The following is a 15928-nucleotide window of genomic DNA, read 5'->3' on the forward strand; positions in this document are numbered from 1 at the left end:
AGTATATCTCACTGTTATCACCAGGCCTATCTGCATTCCACCAACTACCACCAAAACCTGCACGGCCACTACGACAATTTGGCAACATCATGACAATAAACACATTGCTGTCATTGTTTCTAGTGAACCATTAAAGGAAACCTGTTTGGAAATTGCAAGTTTGTATGTCTGAACCCAGGTTTGTAATTTAAACCTAATATTAAGGCATTGGCACAATTGTTCAGGCTGCATTTTTTCTTTTAGTGGGCCGATTTCTCCAGGTGAAACTGGGATTGTTTGGTGGAGTCATTTATGGACATTGTGTCTGATTTTCCAACATCTTGTACAAACACAAACTAGTTTCATTCACAATGATTTAACATGAGTTAAGCACCATTGATGTGTCAACAGGAATGATCACAAACACGGTAATTGCCACATTACAAAGACCATAATGATCATTTGCAGGCTAGAAACATCATGTCACTTTACCTCTCAATGCAGAAAACAAAGCTATATGCTACATTTCATTTTGTGAAATTATCAGTCTTCATTCAGGAGAGTACAGGAGAGTTCATTTGGCAATCATCTGACTGAACCCGAATTACAGATTTAATTTCCACACAATTATTTGTAAACTGCTGAATCAGTCAACTTTTACAACATCTCTGGTTATCTGATGTAGTGTTGCAGGTGTTTTGCTGCACTATTTATGGGTCATGACTAATAAATGGTGGTCGACCACAGGATAAACAGGGTTTAGGAAGACTCTATAGGAGGCCCTGTAAATGGATGCCGATGTGGCCATCATTTAGTATTGTGAAGATAATAGCTGTTTACCAGACGGAGAGCACCATCTTTAAGTAGTGTCATAAAGACCGGTGGTTTCCACTCTGTGAATGTCTTTATAAAGAAATAATAACACCATAAAAACATGATTTTGTGGTTTGCATGTCTACTGTTTTTGGACATACGTACCAGCAGTTCTTTCACAACACTTTGTTAATTTGAGTCAAGAAACCACAGCAAACAACTATTACAGACATCTCTGGTACATGTATGACAGATCCTGAGAGTGACTTAACACAATAGAGCTCAATTATCATTATTAAAACAAAAGCATCACACACAACATATTTTCAAGGGGTTTAACATGCAGTCATCATATATATAACTTTAGCTTTCTCTAACACAAACTTTAACTTAACCCCTAAACTTTCCATATTCTCAATCTTTCTCAATTGCCATTTATTTTCTGACCACACAATGACATTAAATGGAAGATTATTCTCATAATTCTCTATAATTCAGCATTTGATATTCTCAGTGATAAAAGAAATATTCAGATCCTTTACTTAAGTCTGGAATTGAGTCCAAAAAAGTAAAATAAAAAATCTGTCGTTTTCTATGTAAACCAACTTGTTTCTAAAAAAGTACCTCAGCATTGTACTTAAGTAGTACTGTACAATACTACTAGTAGATGTATTTGCTTACTTTCAACAACTGGATATTTTCTGTGTTTGGAAACGTCTCAATCTGGACTATAATTTAAAATAAAGTTGTGAGTTGTGGGTTTGAACAATATTTGGCCACTCAGCATGCCTTTGTAAAAAAGATGCAGCAGTCTCACACTGAGACAATATGAAGACCAGTTACTACACTACAGTTAGATACAGTAAAATACAACACAATGTCAGCTGATCAGAATAATGTGTAAGCGGTCTTGCTATCAGTCCAGATCTGCTGTGCTATCAGCAACAGCGGGACATGTGGGAAACAGGTGTCTGTTCTTGGCCTGCTGCTGATCCCAGCAGATCCCTAACTCAGATTTTACTCAAACCTGCTGATCTGTGGAACCTGAATAACACGGAGTTTACTCTTTAACATTGTGAAGGTGAGATATCGGTACATCAAGGTGAATATATTGTTATAGAGCTTTCACCATCGCAGCCCCCTCCCTCTGGAACTACCTACCCATACACATCTGTGACTGTACTGACCTGGACACATTCAAAACAGTAATCAAAACACACCTCTTCAGATTAGATTTCCACATACAATAGTCTTACATTTCTCATTTAAGTTACTGGTTTTATTGTTTTTAATTGCTTTTAATATGCTTGTTTTATGTGATGTTTATATTGCTTATCTGTTTTTAATGTGCTATATGTGCTGGTTTAAGTGTCTTTGAGTACCATGTAAAGCGCTATGTAAATAAAATGTATTATTATTTATTTTGTAGCTGCATTAAAGCTTATATATTTCTCAAGTACACTGCTTCTTGATATAGAGAATAAGGTAGCGTGGATGAATCATAGCTGAATTAAATGGCCTTGCACGAATTTATGGTTTGAACCACATGAACCTGTTTATTAAACATTACAGTATATATATGCATTGTCTGTTCATTTGTTGTGTATATTTAAGCACCAACCTATCAGGCCACGAGAGATATGTTATATATATGTAAAATGCTAATTTACAAATGCTCCAACTATAAGTTGCTTTTCATTAAGTGTTGAAAATGTGAATGCAAGTTGTGCTGACTCTCGTCCAATAAAACCTTTCTCCTATATTTTCTACTTAACTTTAGATAAGCAAAAAAATCATTTCATCACATCTCAACATTTATCGGATGTATTGCCATTAGCAAATGTTAGCATGCTAACACACTAAGCTAAGATGGTGAACATGATAAACATTATACCTGCTAAACATCAGCAGATGAGCATGAGCATTGTGAGCATTGTTGCGGCCCGAACCGTACCGGAAACCCGATTTGTTTAACGCATGTGCAAAGATGGTTGAGGTTAAGCCTTGACCTCGAATGGACATGGTCCAGATAGACCACTTTTCCGGTATGTAACAGGTTTCCGGTACGGATTGGGTACTTATCTGATGCGTAGTCTCGCATTGCCAGACCTATCTCCACAGCGCTGTGGAGTCAGCTAAGGTCTCAACAACACACATACATTCTGGGATAAGAGAAAAAAAAACACTCTGGGTTGTTTGCATTTCTTTAAAGTTTATAGAAATGCGACTGTGACAGTCGTTTTGGGTGGTGCTAAGCTCTTGCTGCAGCGCTGGTGGCTCTGGAAGGAACTTTTTATGGTAGAACATTTTCACACTGCAAAAGAAAATGCCACATACAATATTACATTTAACTGTTAACTTTAACTAAACTGTTGTGTGTACTTCATCCATAGCAATCCTCTCATATCGGTCACCAAACATCCCAGTGAATGCTGTAAACATATTTGTAAATCTTTACAAACATTCCCCGAAAGAACCAAGCAGGCCTGCCTTATTGCACGATCCAAATTTTCTTCAAAACTTGAAAAAATGTTTTCAGTGTGTAGCTTGCTTGCTCGAAGTTTGTTGTTGTTTCCCAAAGTGATGGGATTTTGAGAACAGCAACACAGAGAGCGGAAAGTGAGCGGCAGGCAATTATCCTGTAAATGTACTTCCGTCGATCCAGACTATCCTAACCATAACCACTCAAGATCAATGCTTAAGCTCACCCATCTGCCTAACCACCCATGTCAAGAAAAGTAGTGGGATTCATAATGGAATAGTGACAAGCATGTTAGTATGCCAACATATGCATTAGCATTTAGCTTAAAACACTGCTGTCTACAGCAAGTACATCCTGACTTTTTTTTCAGTGTGTGGGCCTTTGTTGCTACATGATGGGACTAACTTGTACACCTTTACTACATAACAGCTTGTTTTCATGATTTTCTCTTTCATAAATTTCCCCCCAAATACCAACTGGAATATTATCTTCTTTTTTTCTTAACTCGAGTGCCTGGTAAAACAATAAGGTTTGATTAAGGTAGATAACACACAAAATAAGAAGAAAATAGCAACATATTAAATAAACTCATATCATTTATTTTACAAATTTGCACAATTATGGAATAGTGGTGAAGACTCATACAAGTAAACACAGCTAATGTGTGCAGCCTGACACACATGCACACGCACCACACGCACGCACGAACGCACGCACGCACACGAACGCACGCACGCACACGCACACACACACAGCGTCATGTACAGCCCAGACACACAGGTACATACTTACAAAGCATTTCGCCTCCTTTCTTCAAGTGTAAATCAGATCCGATTTTATCCGTCTTTCCCATTTCACACATTCACAACGCTTCAATGACTCAGTGTCTTTACTCTAGCAATTTAACAAAACAAAAAAAGGTGAAGTGTGAAATGTACACACAAAGGTGGGTGCTGTTCAGTTCTGTCTTCATCGCAGATGGACGTTTGTGTTTGCAGCTGAGGTGAAGTTTGTAGCTCTACAGTACATCTGCTCTGTTGTCACTGAGAGACATGAGAGCAAGAGTGAGTTTTACAAACTGAGTTGCTCTCAAACCCTGGATATATCTTTAAAAGAGGGAAACAGATGGCATTTCTTTTTGTTTTTACAATGTCATGGCAGTGATTCATATCTAACCTTGGGGTTTGCAGTACTGATTTTGGTCTGGTGGTTTATATTATTTTGTTGGAACAATTGAACAAACTGTACATTTTTCTAAAAGCTAATGGTAATACCTTATCAGGTAAACCATGGGCTGCTAGGTAGTTCACTGTTTTCTTTTTTTGCTAACAGTTTCTCAGCATTTGGTGTTTTAAGTAGAGAGGAAGTGATACAACTTTACAAACAACTCAAAAAAAAAATTAGAAAAAGGCTTTGATTGTCTTCACGCAATTCTTTGTGTGGAGAGATCTCCATAAGTATGTTAACAAAAAACATTTTTAAAGTTTATTTTGTACCAATGAGGGTGGGGAAATTGAAAAGTTTCAGGGGGGACAGTAGTGGGAAGAGAAGGTGAGAGGTAGGATTGAGATCAGTGAGGAGAGAAGAAGGCAGACAACAATAAAGTGAAATCTAGTGAAAAACATTGAGGAATCTTTAAAGTCCTCCTTCTCCTCAGCAACAGCCTAACTTCACTTTGACCTGAAATGCAGCTCCCATAGTGCATCCCTCCTCTGTTATTAGTCGTGACGTGAATGACTGGCAGGAAGTCTGATCCTCTTTTTCACCCCTTCTGGTTGTAGTGTCGGTTGAAGTTTAGAAGAATACACTGAGTGGCACTCAATGCTTTTCTTCAAACAAAAGCTGATTCTCTTTTTGTTTTGGCTTAAAATGTGCTCCATCAAAATGAGGAAGGTGAAAACCACAGAAATCCATGGCACAGGTTGTTCTGTGGGTGGATTTCACACCTCCACCTGCCCCTGCGTCAGATAGGCTCTGAGCTGCTGGGCTGCACTAACGATCTTCCTCTGGTGCCCCAGCAGGTTCACCCCGAGATTCTGGACATCACTGAAGAAGAGAGCAGATGAACCGGGGAGTTTAGTTCAACACTTGAGCTTGTTGTTTGCCCTACCTGATACTGAAAAGGACAGTAATGGTGGGTTTACATGTGTTAGTCCATAAACGCCTGTGGTAGCTCAGGTATTTTACTGACGCTTAAACTCATTAGTCTTAAAGCTTCTCTTAAATACTTTGGCTTCTCTTTATTTCTTTATTTATTTCATTGAAATCCAATTTATTTTCCTACTATTCGCCTTTTAAAAGTGCCATACACATAGAGTTTCACCTACCTACTTATCAAAGTAATTTAAAGCTATAGTGCGTAGTTTCTGTCGCCCCCATGAGGAATTCTAAGTAATAACAACAATTTTGTCGGCGCATCCGCATGACGCATGCCTTCTATGATCGCGCACCACCCCCACCCCTCCTCCACACAGTTGCTACGTAGCCAAGGAGGGCAGGAGGATTAAAAAAACATGATGAACTCTTCAGAAGAGGTCATTATAGTCACTCTGGACCTACACCAATTTCTAAACACAGCCATGCTGAGAAATACAGAGAGAGTTGTGTGGAGCCGTCTTAATTAGCTTTGTAGCAACTCATTTGGCAATGGCTTGAATGTAACCAACGTTCATTACTATAAAAAAGTTACGCGCTAAAGCTTTATTAATAAGTAAAACTAAGACACAATTTATAAAAAATTATCCAAAGAAATGTCAAGGTGGCCATACATATCCAAAGCCAAAGATCCTTAAACAGAGACGGGGATTTCAATCTCCCCCCATATAATGATATGAATGATATATGAACATGAACAAATGTCCGTACCTTGGTCACCTGATAACAACTAAACCATCTACATGATAACTGATCGATTCTGTCTGCTGTGGAAGGCCAAAAGATGTGGCTGTAAGCTTCGGAAACACAGAGTAAGTGGACCCTGTGTTGAGAATTTTCTTGTTAAGTTGCTGTTTCCTGGGTCAAAAATGAACATTTAAGCTCAACTTTTACTCAGTTTGTAAAAATATACAAAGTGTTGAGCATGGAAATTCCCTCTTGACCTTGAAAACAGATCAGAGACTTTGCTCAGCTGTCATGAAAACTGCCTTTAGAAATATACAAATTGTTTATACTTCACATTAGTGGTACTACTGTAGTCTGCTTTAAATTGTTGTCATGGTAATACAGTTTCAAACAGTGATAAGAAAGTCTTTCTTGGTTGTAGCTTCGAGGAAACTGACATCCACAATTTAAACACTGCCCAAATTATGTAAATGGTTAAAACAAACCTTGATGAAAACAAAAGGCTGCCTAAAGGGTAGGACATCTATCTTTAGATGCTTTGGGAAATGGTGGGCAGTAACATAAACTCTACATCATTTTTAGTTACAGTCATAGATTAAAAACAAACTCAAAGTCACTATTCTTCTTCTTTAACTGAACATTACAGTAATAACCATCTATACTCACTCCATGTTGAGCATGCTGACTCTGTCTAATGTGTCCAGGTTTGCCTGATCAAACTCATCCTGATATCGCTCCATCCTCAGCGCCTTCAGCCAATCACTGACTGTTGCCACTGACGTTAAGTCTGTGGGCGTGGGGCTCAGCAGGGGCTGAGAGCAGCTTCTGTAAAGTGTGTATGTGGGGGGGGGGGGGGAAATGTCACAAATGAGAGCATGAGGGTCCATAAATACAGCAGATTGTTTCATCACCCGCTGCCTCTGATATGTTTTGCCAGAAGCTGGTGTCTCACCGAGTTGGCTCCACCTTGAGGGAGGCAGGGTGCCTGATGAGCCGATCCAAGGAGGACAGGAGTGTGTCGAAGCCTGGCCGGTCCCCTCGATCAGCCTGCCAGCACTGAAGCATCAGAGAGTGGAGGGTGGAGGGGCAGTTGTGGGGGGCAGGGAGACGATACTGGTCTGCGACTGCCTTCATCACCTGCAGAGACAGTGAGCGAGACATTAGACATGAGCAGATGGTGTGAGGAGTCTTGTGTAATTGCTTTACATAAAAGGTCACAGACCACTGAGGGCTTGTAAAGAGGGACTAAGAGAAAATTATGCAAATTCCAGCTGCTTGGCATTTTGTCACCACTTAAATGTATCTGTTAAATCAAGAGGAGGGGGATGGTGGTGAAGTACATTTATTTAAGTAGCTGTCTGGTACTGGTAGTCCCATGTTTTAAGACATTACACTTTTATTCCACTAAAAAAGGAAAATATTATAGCTTACTTTGTTAATATAAGGGCTGTCGTTGCTCAAAACACATACTTAACAACATAAAATAACCTCTAAAATTTGTTTTCATTGTTGTAAAATATATAGTTTTTTATTTATATTTTTATTATATACATCTGTTTGTATATTTGTAATTTTACTTTGCATTTTTAATTATTTAATCATTGCCTGATTGGGCTTTGAACACTATCCCCAACACATAAAAGCAGTAAATTGTACCACTCAAGCTGCTATAATATAAACATATTTAATATGAATAATGCAACAATAACTTTAACTTTAAATACTTCTTTACTTTAACCTCAGCTCAAGTAATATCGAATGCAGAACTTTTACTTTTTTCATTATTTTTGGGGTATCTTACAGTTTTTCTTGATTGCTTTGACCTGTTTAAAGAAACTGGGATCCACTCAGTTTTCATCATCACTGTCTCAGCAGAGCAGAAGACACCTCTTGCAAATGTGTTAACCCTTTCTCATTGGATTGACACATTTTCCCCTACCCTTTTGCAGAACAGTTAACACGGATGTCATTCAAGCAGTCCAAACTCCATTGTTTTAGCTTTGGTAACCAAACAGAAACCATCTGTTCCTAACTATTAGAAACTACCTTAGTATGAATTCACTGAAGCACCTGTTTGACACTCCTTCACACAAATCTTCAATTAGCAATCAGTCTGCAGGCCTTAAAGGTGCAGCGTCTGTGTTGTTCTTTGCCAACATGGATGGAAGAGGTCTAAGACAGAAGAGACTGTAATAGTAATAGTACAATAGTGGCTATTTCTTATACTCTACAGTAATAGATGTTTATACTTTACTGTAATATATTTCATTTTTATTTTCTTAATTTCTCATACTCTAATAGATTTTATTTTGTGTAATATTTACAGTATTTCAGTTTTCAGCCACAGTTTCAAAATAAGAATCAATGGAATCAATAAAATGTGCATCAAAGCATTTCTGATTCTGGTTCCAAATCTTTGCAAGAAGGCAAATGGCATGAAAGCTACGTACAGTAATAGGCTACAATGACAAGCAATGGTGCACTGATTCACACTGAGTGCTGTATTTTGTATGTTGTTGTCCACTGTGTAATGGTTGATTGGAAGAGCTCATACACTTGTTTGCAAGTTGTGTCGTTTGAAGGCAAAATTTTCTTTTGTTGCATATTTTACATGTTTTGGCACAGTCATTTTGACCATGAGTGCCACTGTTTCGGCCTGTGTGTTAACTGTTTTGAAAATGTGGAGTTTGAGTTGACTGCTGTGTCGAAGCAATCAAGAAAAACTGTAATGCCTTTTTTCAACAGCTGAAAGAAAATGAGTGGAGAGACGGATCGGGAACGACATTCAGCAGAGGTCTCCGGCTGAATGCAAACAGCGGACATTGCGGCTCATGGTTGGTGCCACCAGGGCGCCCCAGGACTTCTAATGGCGTGTTATTACACTGTAGCAGTTAAACTTGCACTTAAGCAAAGGATTTGAGTGCATTTCCATCACTAATTGATTATGACTTCCTCTGCTCAGGCAACATTCTCCTAAATACTCACTTCCTGATTGCTCATGTCCCAGTATGGACGCTCTCCATATGACATCACTTCCCACATAAGTATGCCGAAGCTCCAGGCGTCACTCGCTGAGCTGAACTTGCGATGCTGAAAGGCTTCTGGTGCCGTCCACCTCACAGGAATCTTACTGCCCTGATGGAGGATGAATTAGTGAATTATGTTACATTGGAACCACAAATCAGGACCATTAAAAACCACTCAATTTTCCAATTCGTACCAGTGAGGCAGTGTATGTAGGTATGTTGTGGTCCAGGCCTCTCATGAGCCGGGACAGGCCAAAGTCAGACACTTTACAGACCAGGTTGGAGTTGACCAACACGTTCCTAGCCGCCAGGTCCCGGTGGACAAAGTTTCTCTCGGAGAGGTAACGCATCCCTGCACCAACTCCTCTGAGCATCCCGATAAGCTGGAGGACACTGAACTGGCCCTCGTTCTCCTGAAAGAGTTAGAAGGGCAGGATGGAGGCAGGGCACAGAAGAATGGGAGAGGAGAGGAAGAGATTTTTTGCTTTATAGTGAAGTGAAACGTGTGCAGTACTAACAAAATGCCAAAGATGGAGACAGGGTGTTGTGGTCTCACCCGGAGGAAGGCGTCCAAGGGCCCGTTCTCCATGAACTCAGTGATGATCCTCTCTGGGGGGGTACGAGTGATCACACCCTCCAACTTCAGTACGTTGGGGTGGTCAAACTGTCCCATGACCCCTGCTTCACTGAGGAACATGCCCTTCTCTCTGTCAGACGCCCCCCAGCGTAGAGTCTTCACGGCTACCAGCACCTCCCTTCGACCCAGCGGACGGTAGCGGCCACGAGAAACCTCCCCAAACTGGGCTGGAGAAGAGAGGAGGTGGAACCGATTACACTATGTTGATACTTATCACATAGTCTCGCATTGCCAGACCTTCCTCCACTGGGCTGCGGAGGAGAAAAGAAAGAAACATGCCTACCTGCACCAATCACCTCCTCAATCTTAAGATGAGTGGGATCTATCTCACGGGCAAACTCTTTGACAGCCTCACTGGGGTCCTCATATGTGGATGGGTCCACATAATACTTAACTCCACCTGGAATATAAAGGCATGACTTTAGATCTAACTCTGACTTTTTATCCCATTACTTTCCACATGTAGAACATGTATTGTCCTGATACTAGGAATGATCTGAGACTACACTACACTATAAAAGATACACAGACGTAGTGAATTATTTTACATCTATAAAACATCCACTGGTTAAAATATTTGTTAAACAAACAAAAAAGAAACAAACCAAATAAAAACCAAAACCAGTTACCATTAGAGCTTAATTATGCACTTTGCCTCCAAATCATAAACAATGTTGTTATAATAGGTGGCCTTTAGAAAATATCTTGCTTTAAAAGAAATAAAGAATTTAAACTAAATTACATTAAATCAAATATGCTAATGCTCACCTCGGTTACTGATGTACCTCTGCAGTCTGTCGCTGTACGGACTCTCCCTCCTCTTACTGCCATGAAAAAGCAAAGAAAATGCAGGAATGTGCTCGTGATTAAAAAAAAATCAGATCACATGTCTGATCATGTGAATGGATCATCAACCTACCTGCGAAATACCACCACGACCACAATCGCTGCCACCACCAGGAGAAATGCTGCACCGCCCATCACTGACCCAACCAGCAGAGGAAGTCGATTCTGGATCTGCTGTGAATGTTCCTCTGTGGGAGAGAACGTGAGAAAACCATGAGCTGTTGATGTGTCACTGAGACAGCGTTTTTGTCATTTACGGTTTTGAGAGCTGGAAAATTACAAACACTGTAGTTACTGTAACTCAGTATATTTTTGTATATGTTTGTTCTTTAATGAGTACACTTTAAAACCAGCCATTTCATTTTCACTTACAGTAGAATCTGGATTGAATATCACACTCAATTACAGAATAGCCAACAGTTTTTAATTTTACTTGTAAAGTAATCTCTGAGGATTTCCTATACAGATTATCCCTTAAAGTAGAATTAAAGTAGATTCAATTGAACTCAGGAAGCTTTCTAATAAAAGAAGATGGTCCAACCACTTTAGAGAACATCGTTGGAAAAGAAAGAGTTAGTTGCTGTGTTCCTACCGAGGTGGCCAATATCACTTCTTCAGTAGTAAACTGGCTATTACTACTCTTTCCTGCTGTATCTCTCAATAACTAGTTGATTAAACTGTTCTAATAATATTCATCTTTCATTTTACTCTCATAAATGATCATTTTCTGTACATTATTAAGGCCTGCTACCAGTGTCCCTGGTATTACAGTAAATGAGTGTTGTACCTAGAGGCAGCGTGGTGAAGTAGATGGTGTTGCTGTAGGGGCCGTAGCCCCGTTCATTCCGAGCTCTGATCTGGAAGGCGTAGATGGAGCCAGGGATCAGAGAGTTGACGGTCACCGTGTTGGTCTCACTGTACACACTCGCTGCACTGTCCACATCTGAACCCTGAGGGACACAGAAGGAGGACATTTTGTGGTGACTACTGTGTGCCAGTTTGGGTGGTTGTGCCGCATGCTTGCATGTATGTGTGCGACTATTCACTGAGTGTACCTTGTCATAGTATCTAAGCTGGTACTCCAGGATGTCTCCATTGGGCCTGTCGGGCTGAGGCCACGAGAGAGTGATGGAGTCTGGGGCTCTGCTCAGCTGGTGCATCATAGGAACTGTGCTGGGAACTGTGGGAGAGAACAGGTGACTGAAGTATGAGCTGGAATAAAGTTCCCCTAAGAGATATGATGATCGATCAGTTAACCCCATCATCCCACAACAATAAAACAGTAGAGTTGTGTTGAAGTGATGGTGACCAGAAGGGGGCAGTGTTACAGAACTTGGAGAGGATATTTAGAGCATGTAAGTGAAGTTTTTATGGAGCACCAAGCAGGATCTAATTGCAGTCACTGTGCTGGCTGGCCAGACCACTTAAAGGGACATTTCTGGCATTCCTTTCATTTAATCAATACACTCTGAGAGCAGATAAAAGAAGGTATTAGATACTTTAGGTTCATGGAGACTTTTAATCAATCTTGATCAGTTTCTTGGAAAATCTCATCATAGTGTACTTTCTCTGAACAATGCCCCATTCTCCTGTCTTATTCCCACTCATCTACTTTCATCCTTTTTTCTGTCTGTCTTTTTGTCTTCCCATCTCTCAGTTCTGCCTTTCTTCCTCCACAGTGACTATAATGGGATCTGACAGGATATTGCAACCTCGAGCAACCTCCTGTCCAGAGAGCAGGAGCAAGAAAGATGGACTAGAGAGAGAGAGCGAGAGAGAGAGAGAGAGAGAAACTTCAGACATACACATACAATACAGTGTCTACACAAATATCATCATCAGAGCATCTCTTCTCTTTCATCTCATCTTTTTCATCCTCTCTTTGTTATGTGCTCACCTGACTGGCTCGTAGTGAAATTGATGCTTGTGTATCGAGCTGGAAAAGGACTCAAAGCTGACACCTCATTCATGGCTTGCACCTGTCAATAAGAAGAACACAGCCGTGACATACAAAGCTTTTTTTCTATTTACTTTTATGACATGCTTCCGTGTTTGAGAAACAAAGCCTGACACATGCAGCTGCTGGCCAGTCAACAAACACCAGTAAATGGGAAATATCTGCCCATTATGAATAAGAAATAAGCCATGATTTAGTTGAGTTTCCCCAAGCTAAATAATACATGTGACAGTGTATTCTGCTGATGTGGAGCTTATGGAATATTACAGCAGAGGACCTGCCTCATCTGTGGCTCCAGGAAATGTTTCAACAATCGGTGTGTAAAACACTTTTTTTGTCCAGGTGCTGAGCCCAATAAATAGACACTGATTTCACAAGGATTTCTAAAGGGATCATTCTACAGTGTTGCGAATCTTTGAAATGTTTCACCATTCACAGAAAAGTTCTTAAAAACAGCTTCCAACTGTCCCCACTGATTCAGTCCAAAGATTAACTCAGAACAGTGCAAAAAAACACTTTTACTGTAAAACCAACTCTCAGAGACAGTTTTCGACTATTTACAAGGTGATAACCGAAGAGTGTTCTGTGCCTTTAACAGACAGTTTTCCATAGTACCTGTATGAGATAAGTGACTCTGGTCAGCAGGTTGTTGAGGGTGACCTTGGTTTGTTTCAGGTTTGTCTGGGCAGGGCTGAAGGTGACGCCCTCTCCACACCAGGAGCACGCCGCCGGGTTGGTGAAGGTGGCTGAGGGGCAGATGCGACACACCACCCCGTACCACACTTCGCTGCGGCCTCCCATTTCCACTGGAGGGCGCCACCTTATGGACACCCCTCCATCGCCGCTCTCATACTCCCAGGACGGAGAGACCGGAGCAGATGGAGGAGCTGTGGAGAAGATAGAGAGAATGGGAGGGGTTTGACATACATAATGTAAGCGGCGGACACTTGGATGGAAGCATCTGCTGAAAAGTTTAAGATATGAAAGAAGCTGCTTGCTGGCAAAGACATTTAACCAAGTTGAGTAATGGAAAGAATGTTATAAAACAAAAGTTTGGCCATAACACATTTTAAGCTAAGTGAGCAGAGAAACTACATACTTAACAGTTTTTTTCTGCTGGTGGAATTAAATGTCCATTAAATTGTGACAAAAAAAGATTAAGGTCACTGAGTGTGCATCTCGGTTCTCACAGTCTGAGTAGATGACAAATGACCAATGAGACACTTCCCAGAGAGCATAAACAAACAAACCAACAAAGCTCACTTGTGCATGCAGAAGAGTTGGCATCATTGGCTGCCCGGTAAAATCCGCTGCGACATTCACACACACTCGATCCCTCCTGGCTGGTTCTGCTGTTGGAGGGACACACCGAGCAGGGAATGGAGCCCGCAACGGACTTGAAGTAGCCCACCGGACAAGCTGCAGAGAGACACAAGGAGACAAGGAGGGATGAACTTCATTCTCAGTTTACAATCAAATAAATAAAGTGTTCACTCTAAGTGGGCCTGGAGATAAGATAGTTTTGTCAGATTCATTGATAAGGAGATGTGTACATACATGGTGTGTCAATAAGAAAATATATAGTATAAATGAAGAAGAAATACTTAAAATAAAATAACATTTATTTTATTATTTATTAAAATAAAAGCACAGTAGTTAAATAAAAATATTTCCCACATCCTTGATTTAATTTAAATGACCATCTATGAACTTCTATTAACTTCTCTTGCATGGAGAGACAGTCTTCATGACCTGCATTATGACCTCAGCTCAGAAGTCACCAATATAAAAAAGAAACATAAATAATATACAGCATTTCGTGAAATTCACAGTTTGGGTGTTTTATTGTTTTGGTCCCAAAGTCCAATACCACACAAGCTATGTTTGGGTAAAGCATCAATTTAATCTTGTCTTGTGGTTCCCTTTGAGTCAAAAGTTAATTTAAAACACAGGAGCCTGTTGTTTGTTGTTGGCTTCGTCCAGCACAGTCATTTACTTGTGTTTACAGAGGAAGTGGCTCGCGTTAGCAGACAGCAGCAAACCGCCAGTCAACACACACAAGTTCAAAATGGCCACACTGACCCTCTACCACCGTTTCAAAGGAATAGTTTGACATTTTGGGAAATAGATTTATTCGCTTTCTCGCAGAATTAGATGAGAAGATCCATGTAACTTGTATTTGTACAGTAAATATGAAGCTAACGGCTGATTAGCTTAGCTTAGCACAGAAACTGGAAACAGGGGGAACAGCTAGCCTAGCCACTATGTTTAATTTTTACACTTCGTTTTTGTACGAATTAAACAAATGAGTTACATGTTAATTAGTTTAGCAGTGAGCTTTGGGACAGAGTCAGACTACTTGTTTTTCCCTGTTTGTGCTAAACTAAGCTAATCAGCTGTAAGATATGGGAATTTTTTCTTTAAATTTAAACTTTATTTAAATTAAATTTTAAAATTATTTTCACCAAAACCCATTATAGTCCGTGTGAAATATGTGTAGTTACTTCCTAATAAAACATGAAATGGAGCAGAAAGTTAGTAGGAATCCTATTATTAACACATTAATAATATATTGTATGATTATCCTCAAATCAAGCAATGCAAACCATTAAAAATCTAAAATCAAAGCATGCATATGTTTCCCTCTCTAGCATGAGCGACGCGACGCGACACTGACACACACACACACACACACACACACACACAAAATACCATTTAAACCTGCAGGTCATTTTCCTGAACTGATGTGTTTTACGGTGGAAAAATCTGTGAAATGTGTCAATTGTTAATGTCAACAGCAGGACAGCTGAGCGCTAAGGTCAAGGTAGCACACATTTCATGCTGCTGCCTGCCAGAGCCCTGAGTAGAGACCTGAGCAAGTCTCTGAGAACATTATGAGTACTGCCTCAGGGTTGGTCTGCTGCCATTTTCCCACTGTGTGTGTGTGTGTGTGTGTGTGTGTGTGTGTGTGTGTATGTATGTGTGTGTGAACGCCTAAAGCAGTGTCAACTAAAGGTTGCATCGTTCAAAAAGAGTTCCCTTTGTCTGCGAGCTAAATGTAGAGTGTGTGTATTCTCATACAGTGAGCCTTTCTTGTATCTTTGAGTGTGTAAATGGCACACCTGATAACACCTGCCCTAGCAGCTTTAGAGAAGGATCCACTCATGTGTTTTTAAACAGGGATGGATGAGATAGGATGTGTGTGTGTTCTTTATGGTCAATGGGAGTGAACCCCTCACCTTGTTTATATAACCTTGTCAAGAACATTTATTAAATTTGACTCGCTGTATGTGTGTGTGAATGCATGTGTGTATACTAGATGGTGTCGGGGAGTAGAAGATAAGAAG

General features: G+C 40.3%; 1 protein-coding gene across 1 annotated transcript in view; it reads right to left on the reverse strand.

The window, feature by feature from the left end:
- Nucleotides 1-3852: 3852 nt before the first annotated feature.
- ephb6 (eph receptor B6) overlaps nt 3853-15928 on the reverse strand; it is a 42556-nt gene continuing 30480 nt past the window's right edge. Inside the window, exons 6-19 of the mRNA XM_078252669.1 lie at nt 13845-14000; nt 13197-13468; nt 12522-12603; nt 11680-11804; nt 11412-11574; nt 10698-10812; nt 10547-10602; nt 10062-10178; nt 9698-9945; nt 9336-9554; nt 9101-9250; nt 7068-7252; nt 6782-6940; nt 3853-5320 (exon numbers count right to left, since the gene is read on the reverse strand). Of these exons, the coding sequence (XP_078108795.1) occupies nt 5215-5320; nt 6782-6940; nt 7068-7252; nt 9101-9250; nt 9336-9554; nt 9698-9945; nt 10062-10178; nt 10547-10602; nt 10698-10812; nt 11412-11574; nt 11680-11804; nt 12522-12603; nt 13197-13468; nt 13845-14000 (2153 nt within the window). The 3' untranslated portion in view covers nt 3853-5214. The remainder of the gene's footprint in view (nt 5321-6781; nt 6941-7067; nt 7253-9100; nt 9251-9335; nt 9555-9697; nt 9946-10061; nt 10179-10546; nt 10603-10697; nt 10813-11411; nt 11575-11679; nt 11805-12521; nt 12604-13196; nt 13469-13844; nt 14001-15928) is intronic.

Source organism: Sander vitreus, chromosome 6 (genome assembly GCF_031162955.1).
Source record: "Sander vitreus isolate 19-12246 chromosome 6, sanVit1, whole genome shotgun sequence".
Classification (NCBI taxonomy): Eukaryota; Metazoa; Chordata; class Actinopteri; order Perciformes; family Percidae; genus Sander; species Sander vitreus.